At 39.8% G+C, this 23,859-nt stretch overlaps 1 protein-coding gene across 1 annotated transcript; it reads right to left on the reverse strand.

The window, feature by feature from the left end:
* Positions 1–2,033: 2,033 nt before the first annotated feature.
* rxfp1 (relaxin family peptide receptor 1) lies at positions 2,034–23,859 on the reverse strand. Its single transcript, XM_030062060.1, has 15 exons — positions 23,760–23,859; positions 20,829–20,900; positions 20,006–20,077; positions 16,920–16,991; positions 16,577–16,648; positions 16,276–16,344; positions 16,079–16,150; positions 13,817–13,888; positions 10,406–10,477; positions 8,972–9,043; positions 8,282–8,350; positions 7,111–7,340; positions 4,001–4,411; positions 3,121–3,339; positions 2,034–2,532 (listed from the first exon to the last, which is right to left on the reverse strand). Exons 1-15 carry the CDS (start codon positions 23,762–23,764, stop codon positions 2,222–2,224), a joined length of 1,890 nt encoding a protein of 629 aa, XP_029917920.1. The 5' UTR covers positions 23,765–23,859; the 3' UTR covers positions 2,034–2,221.

The following is a 23,859-nucleotide window of genomic DNA, read 5'->3' on the forward strand; positions in this document are numbered from 1 at the left end:
AGCATCAACAGCTGCGGAGCACATGAAAAAAACACAGAGTATTTATTTACAAAATATTAAATTAATAGAAATAATTATGTTTGTACCCAACAATTCAAAACAGTTAAAGTATGAGGATGTATGAGGGAAGAGATACAGTTCTGCACCAGGCAGGTTTTTTAAATCCAGGGATACACCGCACCCATCAGCACCAGCAAGCCTCCTGCTTTTAACTGTCAGCAGCCAAGAACAGAAGAGAGCCAAAGGAGGAGTAAATCACCCAAGTCATGTGGCGCTTATCCCACTTGGAAAAGGTGACGAAACTGGCAGATATGTCACAGAGAGACCACAAAGAAGAAAAATGCAAAGTATGTGACTGGCAAAAGGGGATAAGAGATTTTGTTTTGAAAAAAAAAAAAAAAAAGTGCCTAACCGCTGAGTTAATAAATAAAATGCACACAAATGCACACATCTATAAGGTAGATTTATGGGGTTAATGAGGTTAAAAATTATTCAAGTTGCTGTGCCATTGGACTAATACCATGTGATTGCGCTGGCTGCCGGTTTAATACTCTATTTCAGTGTTTCACCACTCTCATGCCCACCTTTTGTACACATAAATAGGCAGACCAAAATAAAGGGAGGGAGATCTTTGGTTGATCAGTGACATTTCACTCAAAAAATTTGCTGCGTGAACCTAACAGATCTGCAAATGCAACAAAACAACAACATGTCCTGATTTGAAACAAAGTCAATGGGGAAAGTTTAAAACCACATTTTAATCTACATTTACACAGCAGCTAAAGTTCAGATTATTTTCCCCTGCTCACTAATGAGTGTGACCAGCAAAAAGTGTCTTGCAGTCACATTTTTTCCCACTGTATCTTGAAGGATATCTGCTACAAAACTGCATCCCAAAGCACACAAACAACACGTGACCAGTATTTGAAAGCACAAAGCAGGATTTGTCAGTGTTTCCATAGCAATAAGTACATTTTCTATCATTCACTGAGACATCTGTCAAAATTTTGGTGCCCATTGCAGTTTGACTGAGCCACAATAATGGACAGAAAGCCAAATATTTGGGGAGATGGCTCAGTTCTGTCAATACAGACTGTGACCAGAATACGTGGAAAAAACAGAAGAGGTGTAGGTACAAAAATAGCTGTGATGTCTTTTATCTTCATATTGGATGTAAGTTGCATCAGTCTTCCAAGAAAATCAGATATGAGCAGCACTTTGGAATTGCACATGCAGGGCTACAGTGTGAATGTATTTTACAACTACACCACAGCTAAGCTGCTACATTAGAAATTACCGATACGGCACGTCTACTAGAGGCTGACATTTGGAAATCCTGTGGGTCACAGGATTTCTGTGTGATCCCCGTGAGATGGGAGTTAATTTCACTATTTATCACATAACTGAGGTGGGACAGGGGAAAAAAATCAATGAGAGCAGGTGGGACAGGAATCATAATAACAATAGGTCAATTTTTATATATATAAATATGTAGTTCTAATATGAATAAACACCATTGTCTTTATTTTGAACACTGTGAGTTGTTCTGTTGTCTTTTTTATTCTCTCTTTATTCTCTCAGCTCAGCATGGCAACAGGATGGGATGGGAGTCATTCTTCTGGGATTGGGATGGGAAAGGATTTTTTTTTTTTTTTTAATTTTTCATGGGACTGATACAGGACAGGAGTATTTTCTCAGGAGCGGGATGGGACAGGAGTGCAAATCCCACTCCTGTGTCATCCTCTAATGTACTTCTGCAGTACCTGGGACAAACACTGCCACTGTAACCAATGAAAGGTAAAAGCTGTTATAAAAGCAATGAAAGCTGCAGTGGAGACAGAATGCTTTTTTTGGTGTGAATGGCCTGAATATTTTACTTCGACATGAGTATGTGTGGCAATTTTACACAAAAAATGCATATAAAAACAAATATGCTTTTTCTCTGTGAAATCATACTGAAACGGCATTGTGGAGCTATTACCCTTGAAAAAGTCTTGAAATACTTCTTCTCTTCTTTGCTGAGATAACCCTGCATCACATTTTAATGGTGGGAGTGGCTCTTAGATGAAGATCAGTGTAGCGCTGTCATTCACATCAGTCACATCACCTGTTTCAAGAAAAGTTGATCTGTGTGTTTGTTGTTTTGTTTGTGTGTGTGTGCGCACATAGAAACACAACTTTACGTTGTTTTAGTTGTCGGTGTGCTTCAGTGGTAATGTCATTATATTCCTCCGTTGGTACTTTCCAAGGATGTGAGATGGGATTTGTCCAAGGTGCCAGTTTCCAGTAGGGGTCCCGGGTACTCTGGCAAGGTGAGGCCATGGCTGTTCTCCTGCAGGGGCCACATTTCCTGCCAGGTGAGCGATGGGTGATGGGCTGGGTGACTGCTGTGCAGGGGCCTCCGCTGCCTGTAGTTGGCCCAAACCTGCAGAATGGTCTCTTTAAAGGGCCGCGTGGTCAATGTGTAGAGGATGGGGTTAAGGGCGCTGTTGATGGGAAGGATAAATATGACCACCCAGGAGCTGATAGTACCTGCCAGTGGAGACAGAGAGAGAGAGAGAGAGAGAGGCGGGATGAGAGACACAGAGAGAAAGAAATGAAACAGTAAAGCCTGTTGGTGGTCTGTGTGTTTCCTTTGATGTCCACATTTTCATTTCACAAGGTGAGGAGTTAAAAAAAAAATGGTAAAGGTAAATCAAAGATCAAAGTAAATTACATGAGCACATTCCCTTGAAATTCTACAGGAGTTTAATGTAAGGACAGAAACAGAGCATGCTTCAAATGAATTTTGTGCAATGTGAAATTAGTATGTGGCCTCACACCTCACAACGTGAACGAAAGTAACTGTTTTTTGTAATTAAGATGAAGATGATCAGTCAAGGTAGTGTGAGTAGAAAATAGCACAAGATCAAGGTTTGATTTGTATGACTTGCGCTTATACTGGCTCATTATTTTGTTTGTGTACATCCTAGTATGTTATCTGTCTGTGACTTTTATGTTTATGCCACTGATGCCTCTTTCGTAACCAAATCTCCCATTTTTAATGTCAGTGGGGCTATCCTCTTTGAAGTACCTAGAGATTAAATGACATGAAATAATTTTATAGTGCTGCTGCTATACCGGGAATCTCCACCTGCAGCAGTGATAGGATCTTGAGGATGAAGATGGGGATCCAGCAGAGGGAGTCGGTGATAACGATAGAGAAGAACCTCTTGGCGATGGTCACCTCCTTCTTGATGTGGTTGCTGTATTTAGTGGTCTGGGTGCCTGTTCGCTGAATGTTATAGAACATGCTTGCATATGACAGGACAATGATGAGGAATGCCACCAAGTTCAGACCTATCAGGAGAATTGGGGATAATTAATTGAAATGCCAAAAGTCATATTCAAGATAATGCATTGGAAGTTATTACAAAGGTCAAGTGTGCACACATAAACACAAGTACACACACACACACACACACACATTACAACTCTAAAATAAGCCTTCAGGTATAAGGGTAGAATTACTCTTTAACAAGATAACAGTGGCCATGATTCCTCCCACAGTTGCCTCATTCGCCAAAGGATCATCAAATCTGACCCATCTGTGTCTGAGATGTTGAGCATGAAGCTTATTGCACTATTGGCCAGCTGATGGCGTTGTGGTGGGTCAACTGATTTAAATTTGTAAAAGCCAGGTATAAAGCATATAAAACTGGTACGTTGTATCTGAGGCATCGCTGCCTGAATCTTGAGGACTTTGAACCTGGTGGTCCAATCAAATTTATATTCAAAATGCAAGACCCGAGTGTCCAAATTCATCAGTCCTCTAAGTTCCAACCAAAACAGGTCAGCAGAGGCTGAGAAATTGTGTGTGACAGACAGATGGGCAGACGATTGGACAGAGACAGATCTATCATCCCTTTGCTGATCTTCGATCCTGGGGGACAAATAAACAAAACAGCGGGATACACAACAAGAATATTAAAAAAGGAATACTGCAAGTAAACACTCCCACCCAGGAAAATAACGATGGAGTAAACATGGGCCCATGGCGTCTCAGGCTGCTCAGAGTGCAAGGGGAAGCAGACACCATTGGTTCCGTAGAAGTTGCGGAACAGACCCTTGCAGGCCAACGGCAGGAAGGCAACAACAAAACCAAACACCCATATGCCAAACAGGATGCTGACAGTCCGCCGCCAGCCGGGCGTTAAGTACTGGAAGGGGTAGACGATGCAGATGTACTTCTCCAGGGTGAGGTAGGTGAGAAGGAGGACGGAGACCTCGGTGGACAACATGGCCAGGGAGCCGATGACCTGACACTGGGTACTGTCCATCCAGGCCTGAGCGTGCCGGTTGTACTCGCCACGGAACTTGAGGTCATAGGCACCAATCATGAAGAGGTAGACACCCATCAGCCCATCTGCGCCTGCAAGGGAGAAACCACGGATTGCTGCATTTTACAATTTATTTAAACTTAGGCTGCCAAACTGACACTGTCTGTGAGTATGTATACACTTTAAGAGAATTAACTTTAGAGGCGTGTTCACACCAAGGAGGTTTGGTGCATGCATTCACCTGTTGAAGTGTTTACTCTTTTAGTTAGGTTTGTTTAGTTAGGTTTTAACTTGAACAGCACCACAAAAACATGCATGCCTGCCTCTTTGAAACAAACCACAGCACAATGTGTGATAACATAATCATACACACAACATGAAACAACCCCAAAGAGCAAGGTTTTATGGGTATATGACAGATATTGATAGCCAGCACCTGTGCTTGGAATAATCCAGTACATGGCCACTAGAGAAGGTGAACTGTTCTGATGTCAAGTGTCTGAAGATAATATCAAAGAGACAGGGAAGTTTTTTTTTTTTTTTTTTTTTTTTTTTTGAATATTTTCCCAGATAGATCAAAGGATTTCCATGATGGACAAAGGAAAAGCATGGGATCCATAAGCCTCCAAAAGGTTTTCCTTTAGTGTGCCTGAGAGGAATATTTATGATTGTTCCTACAGAGAGAGATCAAAAACATGAAATGTGCACACAAAAAGTACAAAATTATGGCATATACCAGTTCTCCTTAAAGATACTTGTCATGTGCATGAGCTGACACTTCAAATGTGTGAGTATATGTATAGAATATGTGCGAGCACAAAGAGTGATAAGACATGGACTGATTATCAAGTCCCACAGATGCAGGGCACAAATAGCTCTGAAAATGAATCACGTCATAATAAGTGGTGGATAACTCTCCTTCCTGCGGTGCCTGCACTGGCAGCCACGCAGAGGATGGCTGCTATTATTCTTTATTTCATTTTAGGGCTCATCCATTAAAGTACAGACCTTCAGAGCTGTATTACTGTATCACTAGCTTTTTTTCCAACTTTTAATCCAGTTACTAGGAAGGGAACAAACTAGACTGTGGTTTATCTTGTGTATATGCATTTACTTGAAAGAGTTAACTTATATGATGAAATTGTGTACTGGTTGGCTGTTTTTTCATCAAACATTCATACATATTTTACCACTTGATGTTACTCTGAGTCTCCAGTGTTCTTTCTTAGTTTTGCCTGCCTCTGACTCTCCCAGGTGGATTAATCATCTGACTATTAGCTCTCTATCTAAGCAGATTCAGCTGGGCTGAAAAAGGTAAATCTTGTCAGTCATTTTCCCCAAAGACATGAAGAGGTCAGTATGAACTTGTGTAGCATTTTTGGTGTATGTCTTGAGGTTAGGTAAATAAAAAGAACTAAGCTTGCTACACTGGCACGTCATATTACGTCACATGCAAATAAGTGGTATGTGTCATCTTTTAAAAAGGATTTTCACTTTAATATCTGAGTTTTCAAAGCATGTGGGCAACTAATATCGTTCCAGAAAGGCCAAATGGTCAAAGCCAAAATTTCAGAGAAAAAACAGTATATAATTTTCATGTGGCTTCAAAAACCATGACAACAAATGTCAAACAGGCACTGCTGAGGAGGAACACTGGTCCAAACATACAAAAATGCTAGACAGGACAGATGTTAGACATCGCAACTTGTACCTGCTAGACATTATCACCTAAAATACGACCACATAACTGTTAATCTGCAAATGTGAAGCCTGTGGCCAGAAATTTGGGAGTACTATTTGATTCAGATTTAAATAACCATGTCCAGAATTAAACTGATGCTCTCACCCACTGACCTGAAAAAAGTCATTCATGCTTTTATTTTCTCTAGACTTGACTACTGTTACTCCCTCATTTCTGGCATAAACCTAAAGTCACTCTCTCGCCTCCAGCTAGTGCAGAAAGCAGTAGCGAGGCTTCTTGCTGGTTTGAACAGACAAGATGGAGCAGAGTAGAGGTTTCAGGCACGTCATGTACTACCAAGGCACAAAGAGAAGGGAGAAAGTCTACAGAGAGATCCAGCTCGAGCAATGCTCACAGTTATCACCTTTACTGATAGAAGAGACTTTGCTAGCCTAACATCCTTGAGGTACTACTTTAAGCAGTACCTCGAGTACAATCACTTGTTTCAATGCAGTCATTTTTTAACAATATGTTGTTTATTAATTTATTTTTGATGACAGACATCACATCTCTGAAAGAAACTCATCTTCTTTCTGAGTGCCAGGGATCCAAATATTTTGTCCAATATAAAATGAGTGTTGAATAAACAACCTGATATGCCCCCCCCCCCCCCCCCCCCCGCTTTTTAACGTCCCGGGCAGGGAATCTGTTTGTTATTTTGCAGAATTTTTGCCATTTCCACTTCTGTAGTTGAGACTTAGTTCAGTTCTGCATGTCATTAAAATCCCCATGAAATGACCCCACATGACTTCTACTTCCTGTAAAACGTCATCCTGCACAGGTGGGTGTAAAATTAAAATTTCAAATCAAACCACCTCTCTCACGCTCCTACCCCTTCAAATAAAATTGTGTTTCTCTCCCAAACTGATATGCTATTGGTTTGCACAACCAACAATATAAACATCATAATAATGACATATATTTTCAGAAATGGGTACTACTGATGGCACAAAAAACATGTTATAAAGATTATTTTTAGGCTGAGTAAATGCTATTCTTCAAGAAAAACTGTATCAATTATATTCCTGGGTTGAATATTGTGTGACTTACAGCAGAGGGAGATGATGCACATGGCATGGAGCTTGTTTTCTGAGCGGATGTATGATCGCATACAGATGACAAAGATGTTTCCGAAGCAGGTGGTGGCGGACACCACCCAAACGAAGACCCTCAGCACGATGTTGGCCAGCAAGTCTTCAAAGGACGAGATGCCGTCGGTGTTGGGCTTGCAGCTGCGCACATGAGGAGCGTAACCGCAATACTGGAACTTCTTAAAGTAGCTGCAGAAATAACAGCACAGCGTGAAGTTAAGAACGGAAAAGCCCGTCTATTGGTTGTCTAATCACATTCACTACCTCTTGTAATGTTTGGACTGTTGGAAAGCAGAGAGAGAGAGAGAGAGAGAGAATATATCTGTGGCTTTTGAGGTTGTGGATATTTTAACCACACCACTTTTTTTGCCAGAGTCTTAAAAGGAGTTTGATATGTTCAAAGAATATTTTGTCTGCTGTACAACAGAGATTTTTTTTTTCTTCAAAGCAACAATTCAAGCCTTGCTTTAGCTTTAAAGAGCTGGAATGAAGTTCTAGAAAACAGAAGGTCTTTAAGAGCTCCTGCTATTGCATCCCAAGCCCAAAAGGCATTCATTTACTTTTTGTCACATCCCACAAAGAACCTGGATGGGTGTATCTGAAGCTATTTTACCCACAGGGAAAACTGATTACTCAATCCCACACTCAATCATTACTCAGTTGGAGTTGAAGCCTGACAGTTCAGATAAGGCTAAGCAGGGACTCTCCACTTTAAAAAAAATATATATATATGTGCGAGCCTGTGGTCTGCATTAGAATGCAGAAGAAAAGTTTTCAGATGTTGACTAAAGGATTACCCATCACAAACACAGAGTGCAACAAAATAGTAACTTAAGTATAACTTTTATGATCAATATTCCATTTTATTACATACAGAGATAGGATGATAGTTTTCAAATGTCTTATTTCCTGGTCATATATATTGATGGGATAAATGTATTCACATGGAACATTTAATGAAATAACACAGATAGAAATTTGAGTTAGTATTTTACTTTCTTGGCAGGCAAACTACTATATGTTTGATGGAGATGTTCAAGTGCAATCTCAGCTGCCATGATGCTAGTTCTTAAAACACGACAGAAAAGACTGAGTATGGCCCTGGAAAAGGCATTCGTGACAGTACTTACATATGTGTCAAGTGTTTGAGAGGTTCAAACATCCTCCGTTGTATATTTCCAATCTCTATTCCCTCTATGCTCCTGGAGAAAATAATTACATATTGTTTTTTTTCTTGAGTGGTCCACAAAGAGAACCATACACTCAGGCAGGTACTGTAGGTACATGTGCATTACACACACTCACACACACACTGTTCACCCACTAATTGCACACATGACACACTCTCTCTTACTACAGATGTACAAAAAAAAAAAAAAAAAAAAGCTCTCACCAAAGGTCAGACTGCACTACCACAAACATCCCTCCCCCTTTCTTTGCTGATACAAAAGCCACCAAATTTGTGGCTTTCATGTAGGCTGTTCTGTTGTTTCAAAAGGAGAAATCACGACATATCCAAACGAGGGAGCATAACCATCATGTAGCAAAGGCCTTGCCCATCATAAAAGAGGAGAATAGGATCTCCTAATAGCTTGTTTGGATGATTCTTTTGTGTTTATTCATTTGCATCATCCATGTGGCGTACATACAGCGGCTCTCTACATTTGCTGTCCTGCTACTGTTTCAAACATCAAAGGAGAGGTCATCAAATGCCTTTTAACACAACACTGACCCAATTTTTTACAGGTACCACATAGCTTCTCAATTATTTGTGAGAGGCATTCAGTGTGGGTGACATTAATAAGAAATGGTTTACTTACAGTGATTTCAGTTTATGCAGCTTATCAAAGTGGTCAACTTGGAGCTCCATAATGGGATTGTATGATATATTCCTAAAAATAAAATCAAAAGAGCCACAGTTGTATAAAGCTCTGGAAGGACAGGGGATGATTTCATCCTCCATCAGCCCTTTAGCATTTCCATTTCCATTTCCATTAGTGTTATAATTGTAAGTAGAATGACCAGAATATGTTACTCCTAGACTGCCAGCATTATAAGCAAAAAAAAAAACTGTTTCAAAACCACAGTGTCCTGACAATATACGTAACAGAGATTTCTGCATCCCAACAAACATCATGTATAATAGTGAAATGAGTGGTAAAGAGCAAGTTGTTCAGAAAATGTATAAGCATGCATCTTTTTTTTCCCAGGTGGGAGCAGTGAAATGTGTCTTAGGAAATATCCCACCACAAGTTTTCGTTTATGTCTAGTTTTCTGCAACCCCCCCCCCAGTCAGCTTATCCCTTTCCTTTGCTCACTGATACTGTATGTCCTGGACATTCCCTTTGCACTCTTACACTTTGCAGATTGTGATTCTAAAAAGCCACAAACAGTAGAAATTATAGTGTGATGACTTTGGTGACTTTGTGGTAATATTTTCACCTCAGCAACTGCAAAGAAGAACAACTCGCCTATTGCATCTCCCCTCTCTGCAGAATACAAATATCTAAACAGAGGAGGAATGTGCCTGGAATGAATCTGTGCAAGGAGTCAAGTTATTTTCCCCAATGCACAACATGTGTTCATCAGTGACTGAATTCAGGTCAGTCAATCAGTCAGTCATGACTCTCACTTCACTGCCTCACCTGGTGTAAATGATGGCTAATCAGTGTGTGACAAAAATATTGTTTGCCACTGAAAGTTTTAGTAACAGCTGTTTTTTTTTTTTTTGTTTGTTTTGTTTTTTGCATTACAGAAGATGAGGAAATTATTAACATTCATTAATTTGTAATGAAACTGCATACTCTCACATCGTAATTTAAGAGACGCTTACTTGGTAAGTGTGCCCGCCCTACTCTGCTTCTGATTGGCCAGTACTCATCGCCTTTGATGGTTAAAGTTTAGGGTGGGGTTAGGGTTAGTTTTAGAGAAAGAGTGAGGGCGGGTCTTCTCAGAATGTGGGTGGGAAAAAATAATAATGCTCTCTTGCACCATCAGTGGCCAAGAAGGTTGTCCTTAATATATTAGAAAAGTTAAACAAATTGAACCTGAATAATGCATGCTTATTCATCACACTAATTTCACTGAATTCTCTCTGTGATCGAATATCTTGTGTTATAAAATACTGTTGATGTCAGTGACTCTATTATCATTCCATGACGGCATCAGCAGATAAACCCCTTGAGATATTAAGGTATACACATGCTTGTGTTCAAAATAGCTCATCTATGTGTATTTACATAAATGGAACTCACAGTTGGAGCAAATCCCCCAGTAAGACAAAGAGATTGGGAGGGATTGTCACCAGTCTGTTGCTGGACAGATCTCTGTGCACCAAGACAAATCCATGTCGGTCCCCCAAAAGCACAAAACAATAAACAAACACTGTCATATTATGTGGACATCTGACTGATGCAGGAATATCTTCAAGGAAAAATCCACTCTTGGAAGAACTTGTTGCACTGACTGTTTCATGTGAAGATGGAGAGCAGTGATAGTAGTAGATATAATAGCACAGTAAGAACAAGTGAGCCAGAGCTTTTGCAGTTGAGAAAAAGCCAGCATCACGCCTCTCAAAACGTAACTTGCCAAATTGGTGTTTTCCCCTTTTGTGACAGATTCCTCCCTGTATGATTGTCAACCTTTGGTGCAAATTGCTGCGTCTAGAAAGTCGGCCTTTCTTTTTGATTCACATGCTTTGACTGAAACCTGTATGTTTACCACTGATGTTTTGAAGACATAAAAATATTTCTGTCATCAAACTTAATTGCAGCTGCACAGCTCAACAGAACGTCAAATTGTTTATTTTTGGCTGGTTAGCCATGTGAAACACCATGCTTGTTTGGGAGTGGATTTTTCCTTCAAGCGCTTGTATGCTCTGTGTTTTGCCATATTGCCAAATACAGTTTTGCCAAATACAACAACACCCTCAATGCCACAAAGCTTTCAACAATCCCTGGAGAGTGTCTAAGTTGGCTATGTTGATGTCTCTGCAACTTGGATATTCACCAGGCACTCTGTGACTTGTCCTGGCATGGCAATCACCACTCATACACACATCTCATACTCCCAGGAGGGTATAAATAAACACTATGGGCAAGTGCTAAGTGATCTAAGTCATGTGTGACAGTAATTCACATAAGCAGCCCATCTACAGTTAACAAAGTTTGCAAACCCTTTGGAAACAGCTGGATTTGTGCATTAATTGTTCCTAAAATAAAGTCTGATCCTCATCATTTTCTTGTACACGCTGAAAACACTGTTTAGGCATTGACAGTTTCAGCTAAAAAAAAAAAAGAAAAAAGAAAAAAGTATGTGCCCCTCTAGTATAACAACTTCAATGATAAAAGTAACTAGAGTCAAATATTCCTAAGAATGTGATGATGAAACGCGCTCGGATCAAAAAGAGAATTCAGAGGGGGGCGCCCCGGTAGCTCACCTGACAGAGCGCATACCAAGTGTCAGGGCTGAGTCCTGACCGCAGCACCCTGCATTTGAATTCGAGCCCAGGCCCTTTGCTGCATGTCATCCTCTCTCTCTCTCCCCTGGCTTTCCTGTCTCTGTCTACTGTGACTATCAAATAAAGCTGAAATGCCAAAAATAATCTTTTTTAAAAAAGAGAGAGATTTCAGAGGAATACTTTTTTTTGGGTCAAAAGATTGGTAAGGACTAAAAAGCTATCTCTAAAGACCTGGACTTCAATCAACTGACAGTCAAGCACTCATGTACAAATAGAAGAAATACTGGCCTGCTGTAAGGGAGATACTATGAATAACAACACACCAGGAACTAGAGTTCTCATCGGGCCTGAAAATTCAGGCCCGACCCGACCCGGGCCGGACTGGGCCAGCCCGAGGCCCGACCCGACCCGACTAATTAGCCGAACTTTAGGCCCGACAGCCCGATAAAGCCCGAAAAAAAAAAATCGCCAAATTCGCCATTATTTAGCAGAGCCGGTCGGCCGCGGCACCAGGGCACCATCAGTCGGTATCAGGCGGGCCGGCCGCGGCACTGGCCAGCATCAGGCAGCTCACCTGTCAGATCCGGCAGACCTGACGGGTGGGCGCGGTATCGGACGGTGCCGCGGCCGGCCAGCCTGATGCCGACTGATGGAAAACTGGAGATTTTTTTTTTTTCTCGTGCGCCCCCAAGTAGATTGCGCCCTGGGCAGTTGCACTGCCTATAGCAAAAACCGTCCCTGCTGCAGAGTCTGCCATCACAGCGGGATACTGCTGCAACCCTCTCTCACTTGTTTGCGCTGTGCTCGCACAGCTGGTTGTCTGTCTGTCACTGAAAGTTTAGCCTCCAAATCCAATCCAGTCTCTCACTCTCTCCACCAGTCACATAAAAATGAAACGTCATAATCAATAACAGAACACATAATTCTATTTTTTATTATTTAAAAAAAAAAAAAAAAAAAAAAATCCCCCACAGAACCCGAAGCCCGACCCGACCCGCCCAATTCACGTAAATTTTAGGCCCGACCCGACCCGAAAATGTCGGGTCGGGTCGGGTCGGGTCGGGTTCGGGCAGAATATGAGAACTCTACCAGGAACACAGCACAAACTGCAACAGATCTTCAAATAAGGGGTAGTCATAACATAGTATTTCTGTACTGATGAGATATAATGACCTGTGGCGTGTTCCACTCTGCCGATGTACACAATTACCCATATTAAGTTTTGAAATGAAGACAAAAATACACATATATACCTCTGTCTTCTTCTGCATGTAGTTTAGTACATTAGAATAACCAATTACACAAAAACGCACTGTTGTTATTTCACAATTCATGCTTCTATAATTACTTACATTTCCCATATGATTTGGTGTAAACACCCAGCACAGGTCTTGAGTAAAAATAAGGAATTGTCTTATATTAAAACAAAGCAACTAACTCACTAGCACTAGCACTAGCTCTTTTGCAATCAGCTACTAATGCACAGACACTATACTATACACATGAGCAACATTAGCAGTTTCGTTTGCATGGCACGAACAAATTTGCCATCTCTCAGATAAATGTTTATCAGTACAATGAACTTGTGGTCTTCACAAAGGCAAAGCAACTAAAACAGTAAAATAACCTTTAACACAGAAACGCAGCTGTGACAGAAAGGCTTGGGAGACCTGATTTTGACCTGATTGACAGCTGAAAGTGGGATTACCTGAAGTGCAAGCCATCTAAAAAAATATCCACAAACTATTCTGAGTAGAATAGAAAAAGGGAGGCTCCACCAGTTACTGAATCTAAAGGTGCACTTACATTTTCCAGCGTAGCCTGTGAACATTTAAACAATATCTCCAATAAATACACAGTAAAGATAACTACATTTTGGTGTCAAATGATGTAGTGATCCAGATAACTCCAAAGGGTTCACAAACGCTCTCAAACACTTTTTGTTTTAAGTAATTAGACATACTGATGTCCAAAAAAGATGTGAAAATGCAACATCTTTCATGCAATTGTGTTTTTAGCTTCCTCGTTATTCTTTTGTCCATTAATTTCAGCAATTACCCAAGCCCATCATGCACTGAGCATCTAACAGTGGCATAGGTCTTATTAAATGCCATTGCTTCACTAACAATACCCCTCAGTGCACAAGTTGAACATTTTGACAGCTGGTATTTGTTCTTTGCCTTTCAATCAAACAAAACGAACTTACAGCTCTCCCAGCTTTTGTAGGAGTGAGAAAGCCTGCTCATGTATGTGGCTGATTCTGTTCCGCTGCAGAACTCTGGGGAAAGGAAATAAACAAAATTAAGAATTAATCAGGTTCCCCCCTTGTAACCCATTCAGTAACCCCTGAGTGTGGATTTCATGCATATATAAACAAGATTTGAAAACCTGAGGTTGAAGTACAAGCATCTCATGCAAACACTGGCAAAAGCAAACTTTTATTGATAGAAATTGTTCTTTAATTTCAAATTATGACTTAAGGTGGGTCCAAAAGGATGAGTCTGAAAAGAACTGCTTGGTTTCATTATCAAATCAAATCAAAATCAAATAAAAAACTAAAGCATTTGATTTAATCTTATTTTATTTATTTATTTTACATAGTTTATGCCAATACAAACTGATCTTGGATGAATGTTCATATGAAACTTAAACATCTAAATAGCTAGATTTTCTCCATTTGTTGCCATATCATACAGTGTATGTCATTTTAATATTAACACACACGTCTTGATCATTTAATGACAAATATCAGACAATAATCTATAGAGGAATAAATTAATTTGGCCAATGCATTACTCTCACTGCTTCTAAGGCTTTAACTTTGAGAGAGGAGTTGAGAGAGGAGCTGCTGAAATCTATTTTCCAGGTAGCTGGAAGAACTTAGTGAAGTTGTCTGGGGTGAAAATTGTTCTCTTGAGAGCTGAAAAACTCTCCCTGTGCCAGATTGCACCTCGCCTGAAAGTTTTGAAGACGGCAGTAAAATGCTTGCTGAGAAGATTTCCCCAAACCAAGGCATTTTCATTCAAAACAAGACCAGGCAGGCATGAAGTGATTAGACCATCTGAGGACCATTATGTCAATATCAATATCAACAAATAACAGCATCTGCATTCAAGACGCAAGCTAAATGAGCAAAACACACCCTACTGTAGTCAGTGAAACACTACAGACAAAAGATAATTGGCAAATGCTGCCCTTCAAGCTACTTCATCGCAACAAAACATTTAGCGGGAGTCAATCAATACTAAAATTTCACTGTTGAAGACTAGCAGAGAGTCATGTTTACAGATCGGTCAAAGTTTGAAATGAATAATTGTGATCAGAATTTATATGAGGAGATGGCAGTTGGAGACATTAAAGCAAAATCACACCTACAAAAGCATAACTGCAATTATTGCACTAGTATGAATGTATTTATGCTCTAGAATGTAATTTTGCTTTGTTTTTACTGACAGGTAGGCATCTCTTTACGAATAGTACACACTAAAATAATGTGTTTTCATTGTGGGACAGCAGGAGACACATTGTGCGGGCGTGAATGATCTGAATGTTTGCAGGAACAGTCAGAAATCCAGTGGAGGTGGGAAGGAGCGAGGTTAAGAAGACAGTCCCATTGCAGGGCTCAGCTCCACAGATACCATATCCCACCTCTGCTCAACATTTTGGACATATTAAAAAAAAAAAAAAAGGCAAAACATACTATAACACTACAAGATACTTTCTGGAACGCTCTCGAAGAGTGATTCTCAGTTATCTGAAACTTGTACAATCTATGCCAGAGTGCAAGATGTGATTAAGGCAAAGGTAGACAATGCAAATGTAGATACATTTTCATTTTCAGTACGTAATGATTTTTTTTTTTAAACTTACATTATTATAAAAATGATTTGGAAACATCAGAGGTCCTGGCTGTGGATGTCGCTGTTTGTAAATCATCCCTATCACCTAAACATTACCTTCCCATACAATCTGCATTCTTATTATGCTTAGAGGGAAACTATGCATGTAATTTCAGCTCATAGCTCCCCAGTTTCCATTATGCTTGTTTCTGGGGTATCACAAATATTTTTCTAATCATATCTTATATTGCAGGTCAAGTGGAATTTTAGCCAGTTTTGTTACCTCTAGCGACTAAAGCCACTTGGTTCAGATTAGGGAAAGGTATGATTCAGCATAAATAACCCTAACGTTACGTGATGTAAAATGACATAACCTGACGTAACGTAACGTGACGTGACGTGACATTTGCAACAAATGAACACCAAAGTTGCTTTGCGCTGGACTTATATGCGGGTCACCTGGGTGTTTGACCCATCCTCAGACTAAGTGATTACAAATTTTCTTCTGATACGTTACAAACAAATGTAGTGCGAGACACAATATGTTCCCTTTGAAGCATTTTTTAGTTTTTATGAGAACATAACAATTTGAAGACAGAGCTCTTGTACATTCATAAATTCATACTTACAGAACTGTCAGCATACTGCATGAGCAGAATGAGACATTTTCAATGGTTTCAATGAGGTTCCCTTCCATATCCCTGTAGGCACACACAAACACACACACACACAAACACACACACACTGTAAGACACAGCCTAGATTCATCAAAAGCCGTATCACTCTTATTATAAAGCAGCATTTTATGTCTTGACATAAAACTTACAGCCAGTTCAATCTCGGCATTTCCCGACAGATGTCATCCAGCTTTGTGAGAGAGTTGTTCAGCAAAACCCTGTCAATGAGCGACACATGATGTAACAAAGTGCACTGCGAATTTGTTCGCTGATCAAAGGGGAAACTCTCACTGACAATCCAATAAGATCAACAGGGGGGGGGGCCTTAATACTGGGACTTTGATGAATTGCTCTGAGAGGACATCACAGCACCAACAAAAAACAGAACCAGAAGAAAAGGTCAATGTCAAGTAGTGTGGAGGAAGACATAAAAAGAAAAAAAAAACTCACAGTAAAACTAGGGAGTTCAATCCAGAAAAGGTCATGGAGGATATCTGATGGATATTGTTATTTTCAAGGATCCTACAGAAGAAAAAAAAAAATACAGTGCACAGTTTCAGCATCATTTGTAGCATAATGATTCAAAGGAGAACAGCAGCAATTGTTAAAAATGTTACTATTTCCAAACAAAAACATAAAGGAAACATGTAGGAGTTCAGACTGCTGGGTCTTCAGAAACTAATATGTACTGAATGTGTAATATCCTCATTTATATCATTATCAATGGCATTTGCAGGCTAAAGACTTTATAGATGCTATGGGATTTGGTTCCTTAAGTAGAAAAGTAACGTACAACCACTCCAGCTTGTGCAGGTCCTGGAACACGCCCGGCATCAGGATGGATATCTTGTTGTAGCTCAGATACCTAAGAGACAAGAGACCGGTTGTAAATGTGACCTGCAGGGGAAGCTCTGTGAACATCAAATGAATTGTCAAGTGATGTATGATAATGATCACTGGTGCTATATTTTTAAGCGTCACGGGAGCCGCTTTCAATACGCAAATGACCTCCCGGTTACTGTGAAGAGCATCGCTGTATAAGCAGCCGAGGCCTCAAAGCGCCTCAAGGACACGAAACCAGAAAACCAGAACCAAGGATCAAAAACGTAACTGAGAATGAAATCATGTGTCATACTTCCATAACAGAAACAATGCCTTTAATTATTATTTATAACCATTTAGATTATTTTTTCATTCTTTTGAATATTTAATAAAATTTTAATGTTGCCTTCTCCCCTTTGAATGATATGCCATGGATTAATGTGACACCTCGTGACTGCGATAATATCCACTTCACTTCTGCTGGCTAATTAGCATAATGATAAGGAAATGAAGCTTGTGTGTTTTGTATTCAAGTCAGGTTTAGCTCCTTACTAGGTTTGATTCGTTAATTCAAATGTTTTGAATCTTAAAGAAACCACGCCGTTTTCATGGCTCATAAAGCCATTTTCAGTTAATCTATACTTCAAATGACTTGTAAATGAAAAAAAAAACCCAAAACAAAACAATTAAAGGGCTATTTTAAGAATAAATATGATATGAATGAAACAAAACAAGGGTTGTTTATTTTTAGCCAAACCTCAATCATGTAGGATTATGACAACTGTATAGTTTCTCATACTGCATCAATATTTACATTTTTTAGACTCACTAGTAAAAAAAAAAGAATGTAAAAAAGAATGGTATTAACCATTTTCTAAAACTTTCTTTCTTTCTTTTTCATGTTTTATATTCTAGTTTCTTCAAAATAGCCACCCTTTGCTCTGATTATTGCTTTGCACACTCTTGGCATTCTCTCGATGAGCTTCAAGAGGTAGTCACCTCTTGACTATATAATAATATATATATATAACACTGATCTGAACTCCTTGTTTTATCATGTTTATATCCTCATATATGCACACTAAGAGAACTTGTCTCTCCATAAAAGTCTTTGTAACTTTTTAAAAGCCAATAACAACAATCATGTTATACAATGTACTGTGATTCCCAGCACTTAGGTAATCAGTAAACAGCATTCAGCTGTACCTCATACCTAATGCATCATTGTTGCACTAGGTCAGGTAAGGTAAGGTAATTTATTTTTCAAAGTGTCATGCGCCACAAAAGGTTCCCAGCCATCATCGGCTTTCAAGACACTGCATAATATAACTGAACAAGAGCAATAACAAGTGCAAGCACAAATATAATAAACCTCCATACATGTCAAGCAATGTGTGACCCAACATGACCACAAGACTGCTCCTTACATTACAGGTATAAAACATGTGCCTGTAACATAAAGTGTCCTCATACGCATTTAGCACAAACTGAGCTCGATGAAACACTTTGTCTGAAAACAGGCGTTCATCAGTCACAGAAAACAAACCAGGCCATTCTGCAGTAAAGTCTGTGTCTAAAATTGGGATATAATGGACAATAGAACAAAAAGTGCATTTCATTTAGCAGTTTACCCGTCCCAGATAACACAGATGACACTTTGTATTCTCCTCTGGAGTTGAATAGAAGCATCTGGTTTCCACACCCAGAGGCAAAGATAGCACATCTCACAAACGCACCTCTTTGCTCCGGTCAGGTTGAGGGTGACATTGTGCTCTGGGTGGCAAATACTCTAAATAAGACTGTACCATCTCACACTTATAATATAATAATCTTAGAAAAGAACTCACTCCCTGAAACTGCAATTGCACTTAAGCTTCAATATTAGGAGGGATTTTTCACAGGGCTGGAAGCTTTATTTTTTTATTTTTTATTTTTCTCCCACCTGCATTTGATTTTTATTGCTAGTTATGGCATTACAACATTTTACAGAACTTTATGAATAGGAAAAATTCAATAACCTAATTACACTATATGGACAAAAGTATTGGGCCACACCTCTTAATCATTGAATTCAGGTGTTTGATTCAGTCTCATTGCCACAGGTGAATAAAATCAAGCAGTAGTGTAAAGCACGCTGCCACTGGACTCTGGAGCGGTGGAAATGTGTTCTGTGGAGTGATCATGTTTCTCTATGTGGTGGTCTGATGAATGAGTCTAGGTTTGGTGAATGCTGACTGCATTGTGCCGACTGTAAAGTTTGCTGGAGGAGGGATAACGCTGTGGGCTTGTTTTTCTTGGGTTGGCCTCGGCCCCTCAGTTCCAGTAAAGGGAAATCTTAATACTTCAGCTCATCAAGACATTTTGGACAATTCTCTGCTTTCAGCTTTGTGGGAACAGTTTGGGGAAGGCCCATTTCTGTTCTTGAGCCCCAGTGCGCGAAGCAGCTCCATAAAGGCATGGCTGGGTGAGTTTGGTGTGGAAGAACTTGACTGGCCCGCACAGAGCCCCGACCTCAACCCCATCCAACAGCTTTGGCATAACTTAGAGTAGAGACTGCGAGCCAGGCCCTCTTATCCAACATAAGTGACCTCACAAATGCTCTTCTGGATGAACGGGTAAAAATTCCCACAGACACACTCCAAAATCTTGTAGCAAGCCTTTCCAGAAGAGTGGAAGCTGTTCAAGCTGCAAAGGAGGACCAACTCCATGTTAATGCCTATGGATTTAACATGGCATGTCATCAAAACTCCTGTAGGTGTGATGTGTAGGTGGCCCAATACTTTTGCCCATATAGTGTATGTGCATAAGTGTGAGAGTGTGGTGTGCATAATTATGTATAATTATGTACACCACATTGAAAAACTCTGTTCTGCTCTTCATACATAGACCATCTGCTGACAGGGACCACCTGAATACAGTCATTCTGTTGAGTAAGCAAAGCGTTGCCACAAGACCACAATGACTGACACCCTGCTGATGTCAAACTTTGAAAGAAGGCACAGAAAACTGTCCTTGACAAGTGAAGGGCACTGATACAAAGTAAATTACCAAACTTACAGCCTTGTTAAATTGTAAAGCCCTCTGAACGCGTTGGGACTCACAGCTTGGATTCTGTTGTGCTGCAGGTATCTGTGAACACAAAACAGTTTATAAATGATTTGAAAAGCCAATTATCGTAACAAATTAAAAAAAAAAAAAAAAAAAAAAGTCCACATCCCATTATTTTTCTTCCTGTGGTAGACGCAGCCCTCTGTTTGCAGGTCAGCATCAAATGTTTGAATGGGCGTTATTTAATATTACATCTTCAAAATCCCCAATAGCGCTTGTGTTCTGTTTATTTGTATTTTTAAGTAATTTCAGGGAAACTTTCAGTCAGATCCGACCTTTGGAGTGGCAGATGAAGCCTGGCAGCCTGAGATAGCCAAACGGTGCCAGGCGGTGGATTAAGCCTGCTCTCTTTCCTCCACAGTCAGAAGCAATGTGTGAGGTTGATAAACATATTGTCTGTAACGAATGATGTGAATGCAGTACAGAGCAGTCCCTTCAGTCCCTGCTTCCAGTAGCTCTCTTAGCCTTCCACGTGTCAGCTTTGTACTTGTGAATCGTCTTTGTTGTATTCATCACTCAAAGCCATGTCATTATCATGGCTCGTTTGTAGCATGACATCAATGACAGACTACTGCAGGCAATAGCCATAATAATCTTTATAATTATAATTTTGATGTATTATTCAACACAAAGTTATAAAGTTTTCAGCAGTCAAGAGAAATGACAGAATGAATAATTCTACATCAATAAAGCGAAGAGGAAAGCGATAAAACATATGAAATACTAAATTACAAATGTAATGATATGTATTGGAATTCATGGGAAAACTCACAGTTTCTGCAGGCTCTGGTACTTATAGAATATGTCCGCATTCAGTTTCTGCAGTCGATTCCTTTGCAAGGACCTGAGGGAAATGCAGAAGTTCAAAATCAGAATATGGGATGAGACCTAAGCCCTGCTCAGCATTCATTCAGAAATGAGACAGATGAGTCAGACCGTTTATCTCTCCAGGTGATCAAGTTTGTTTAAAAAAAAAAAAGAAAAAAAAAAAGTTGAGGGCATTGTGCTGCATGTGGGCTACTTAGTGCGCTAAAAAAGTGCCCGTTAATTGCTTTGAGGTTTAAATACTCAACAGAAAGGAAGATTACAAAGACCTTTCTTAATGCAAGAAGAGTGCTTTGGGATCTTTCTTTTTGCATCACTGCTGCTTGATAAAAACCATATGCTGCCAAATGCTGGCTTTCCAGGAATGAAGAAAAGAATGATTTATCTTTATGATTCATCTTTAATGTTTTATCTGTTTTATCTCACTGAAAGATGTTGGCATCTTTCTCAAAAATGCCAACTGATATTTTGAACTAAACTTTTTTTCTGACACATTTCAAGGACTCGATGTTAATGAAACAAACTCCACTTGTAAATGACCATGTCAACTTTCAATTAACAAGGACAAAAAGAAAATCTTTGCATTGCTGTAGATGAATAATACAATACAATTAGTATTCTGGGTCGCAAAAATGTTTGATGTGTACATGTCGGTGGACCCGCTAAGTGAACAGTGATGATGAGTGAGCTTCCTGCCAAGTTTCAAATTAAGTCTCTCCAACTCAATCAGGCCGCTGAGGTCATGCAGATAAGCTCTGATTTAGGTAAAGCCCGCTAAGCACTTGGCAGAACATGACTGGGAGGAAGCTGCTGGAACTTGATGAACGCTGAGCATGTGGAGGAAGAAGCTGCTGCATGTAAACAACACAACTCACTTCTCCTGATGGCGTACAATGATACAGCGGTGTGCAAACATGTGACAAGACATTTTTTTCTGCTTGTATTCATGTTTAGAACTGCATGACGTGAATGCGGTGTAATTTCAGCGGAAGGCATAGGACACATTTTGTCAGATGTCTTGATTTGGCAACATTTCAAACTTACCAAAATAAGTTTCACCTGTTGCTCTTGAAAATTGATTAGGCTACCATGGCAACATATTTTGCACTAGTCACATGACGCTTTCTAGTTAGAATGTTTAAGTTAATGTAAAAATTTGGACAAAAATAGGTTCCCAATAGGGAATATTCATAATTAGGTACCAAAGTGACTGGAAATTTCAATGCAAATTAGACAGGCCGCAGACACAGTGTGATCAGCTCGTGTGACTCATCTGGTCATGCATTAAAACACTGACGTGCACTTCACTAAATTACATTACTCACTTCAGCGATCCTGTCCCGAGAGAGCTCAGTGAGTTTCTCCAGCTACCCTTATAAAAATTCGAACTGAAACTGCCGTGTTTTGAATTAACAGTGACCTCCTGTGGTAATTTTAATACCATCAGGATCATCTTCTGTGATTCAGGTAATTACCGACTTGCACACCTGGCATCTGGATTAAATGAGCCATATAGCCAGTGGTGGGGCAGAGCAGCATCACTTTTCAGATTAGATAATTAGATTAGATTTACCTTTATTGATGTCCCGAGGGGGAAATTCAGAATGACACAGCGGCAGTGGCAGTAAGTTAACATCAAAGCCAGAAATACAATAAAAAGGTAGAAACAGGAAATAAAATAGGAATAGGAATAGGACAAAATAGATCTATATCTTTATGTAGCGTCCTGCAGTCCTGCAGCGACCTGGAAAAACATGCCGGTTACTTTTGTCTTTACGCGGCACCTCACATACACATACTGTTCATATACAGATTAATTACAAATGAAAATTCATTGGGCCACATGGGGAAATTAAGTCACTGCAGGAGTGAAAGTAAAATGACTCAGCAGGAAATATGACAAATGGCCAATAAGTACAAAATACATAAAATAGGCTTTAAAAGGAATAGATGGTGTATTTCAGCACAGTCTGATGCCAAAAAAAAAAAAAAAAAAAAAAACTTCAGAGTGAAGCTGTTCTTCCATCTGGTGTTACAAAGGTATGAGGCCCCTTGAAGAGAGTTTGACCTGTTTTTCTGTACTCTGGGTAACACTGTGTTATGTGTCCCTGGATTACCAGGGTGCCCCAGAAAATTATTTTATCGCCTGGATGACTAAGTGCCACAGCCATCGTACATGGGTAAAATCAAATTACTGACCTCCCCTGGTAAAACTAATGCTGTCAGATGGGGGCTTATGTCCTCTCTTTTCTTATTTGCCTCTCTTTTCTTATTTGCCTCTCTTATTCTTATTTTCAAAAAAGACAATCAGCTTGACTTCACCCAATTGTCCCCTGGCTTTGCTAAAAAAAAAAAAAAAAAATCTGGTCACCACACTTCAACTTACTTTCACCTTTTAAATTATTTTGTGCTAAATAATGACAGATATTCACATGGTGGTACACAAAGAGAAAATCCAAACTCTGTACCAAACAATGAAGAAAGACTGACAACCTACTCAACATTTATGCTAATATCATAGTTGATGTAATAATGATGGCAGGATTATCACATCACCTATGGAAAAGATTGACAGACTAATCTGCTCTCGTCAAACATTAATTAATCATATCATAATAATGATATTACATTCTCACCTTATGCATGTGTTGGGAATTAAAAATGGCCTTTTTTGTGATTGCTCTCCATCTTTCATCAAAGAAAGGCACCAGATGTGACAAACCCGGTGTGTGTGATGCTTACTTGTGTGTATGTGAATGTTTGCCACACAGACTTTTCACACTCAGTGACAAGTGCTGTGACAGAGCCAGAATGGAAGCCTTCCAGGCATCAGCCTAGTTTATTAAATAAAAAAAGAGGGGGTGTATTTCCAACTCACATCATGGTGACATTCACAGCCACCACGGGGATGTCTTGAAGCTGGGCGCCATCACAGTCAAGCTCCAGATCTCGGCACTGGCACAGCTCAGGAACAGCAC

This window comes from Myripristis murdjan, chromosome 10 (assembly GCF_902150065.1).
Source record: "Myripristis murdjan chromosome 10, fMyrMur1.1, whole genome shotgun sequence".
In the NCBI taxonomy this organism is placed as follows: Eukaryota; Metazoa; Chordata; class Actinopteri; order Holocentriformes; family Holocentridae; genus Myripristis; species Myripristis murdjan.

Bases quoted from the DNA above. Each gene is read 5' to 3' on its own strand.
- rxfp1 (XM_030062060.1), bottom strand. The intron at 20,078-20,828 runs GTGAGTTTTCCC...TTGTGTTCACAG, and splicing joins TACCAGAGCCTGCAGAAACT to ATACCTGCAGCACAACAGAA. The intron at 10,478-13,816 runs GTAAGTTCGTTT...CTTGGTGCACAG, and splicing joins CTACAAAAGCTGGGAGAGCT to AGATCTGTCCAGCAACAGAC.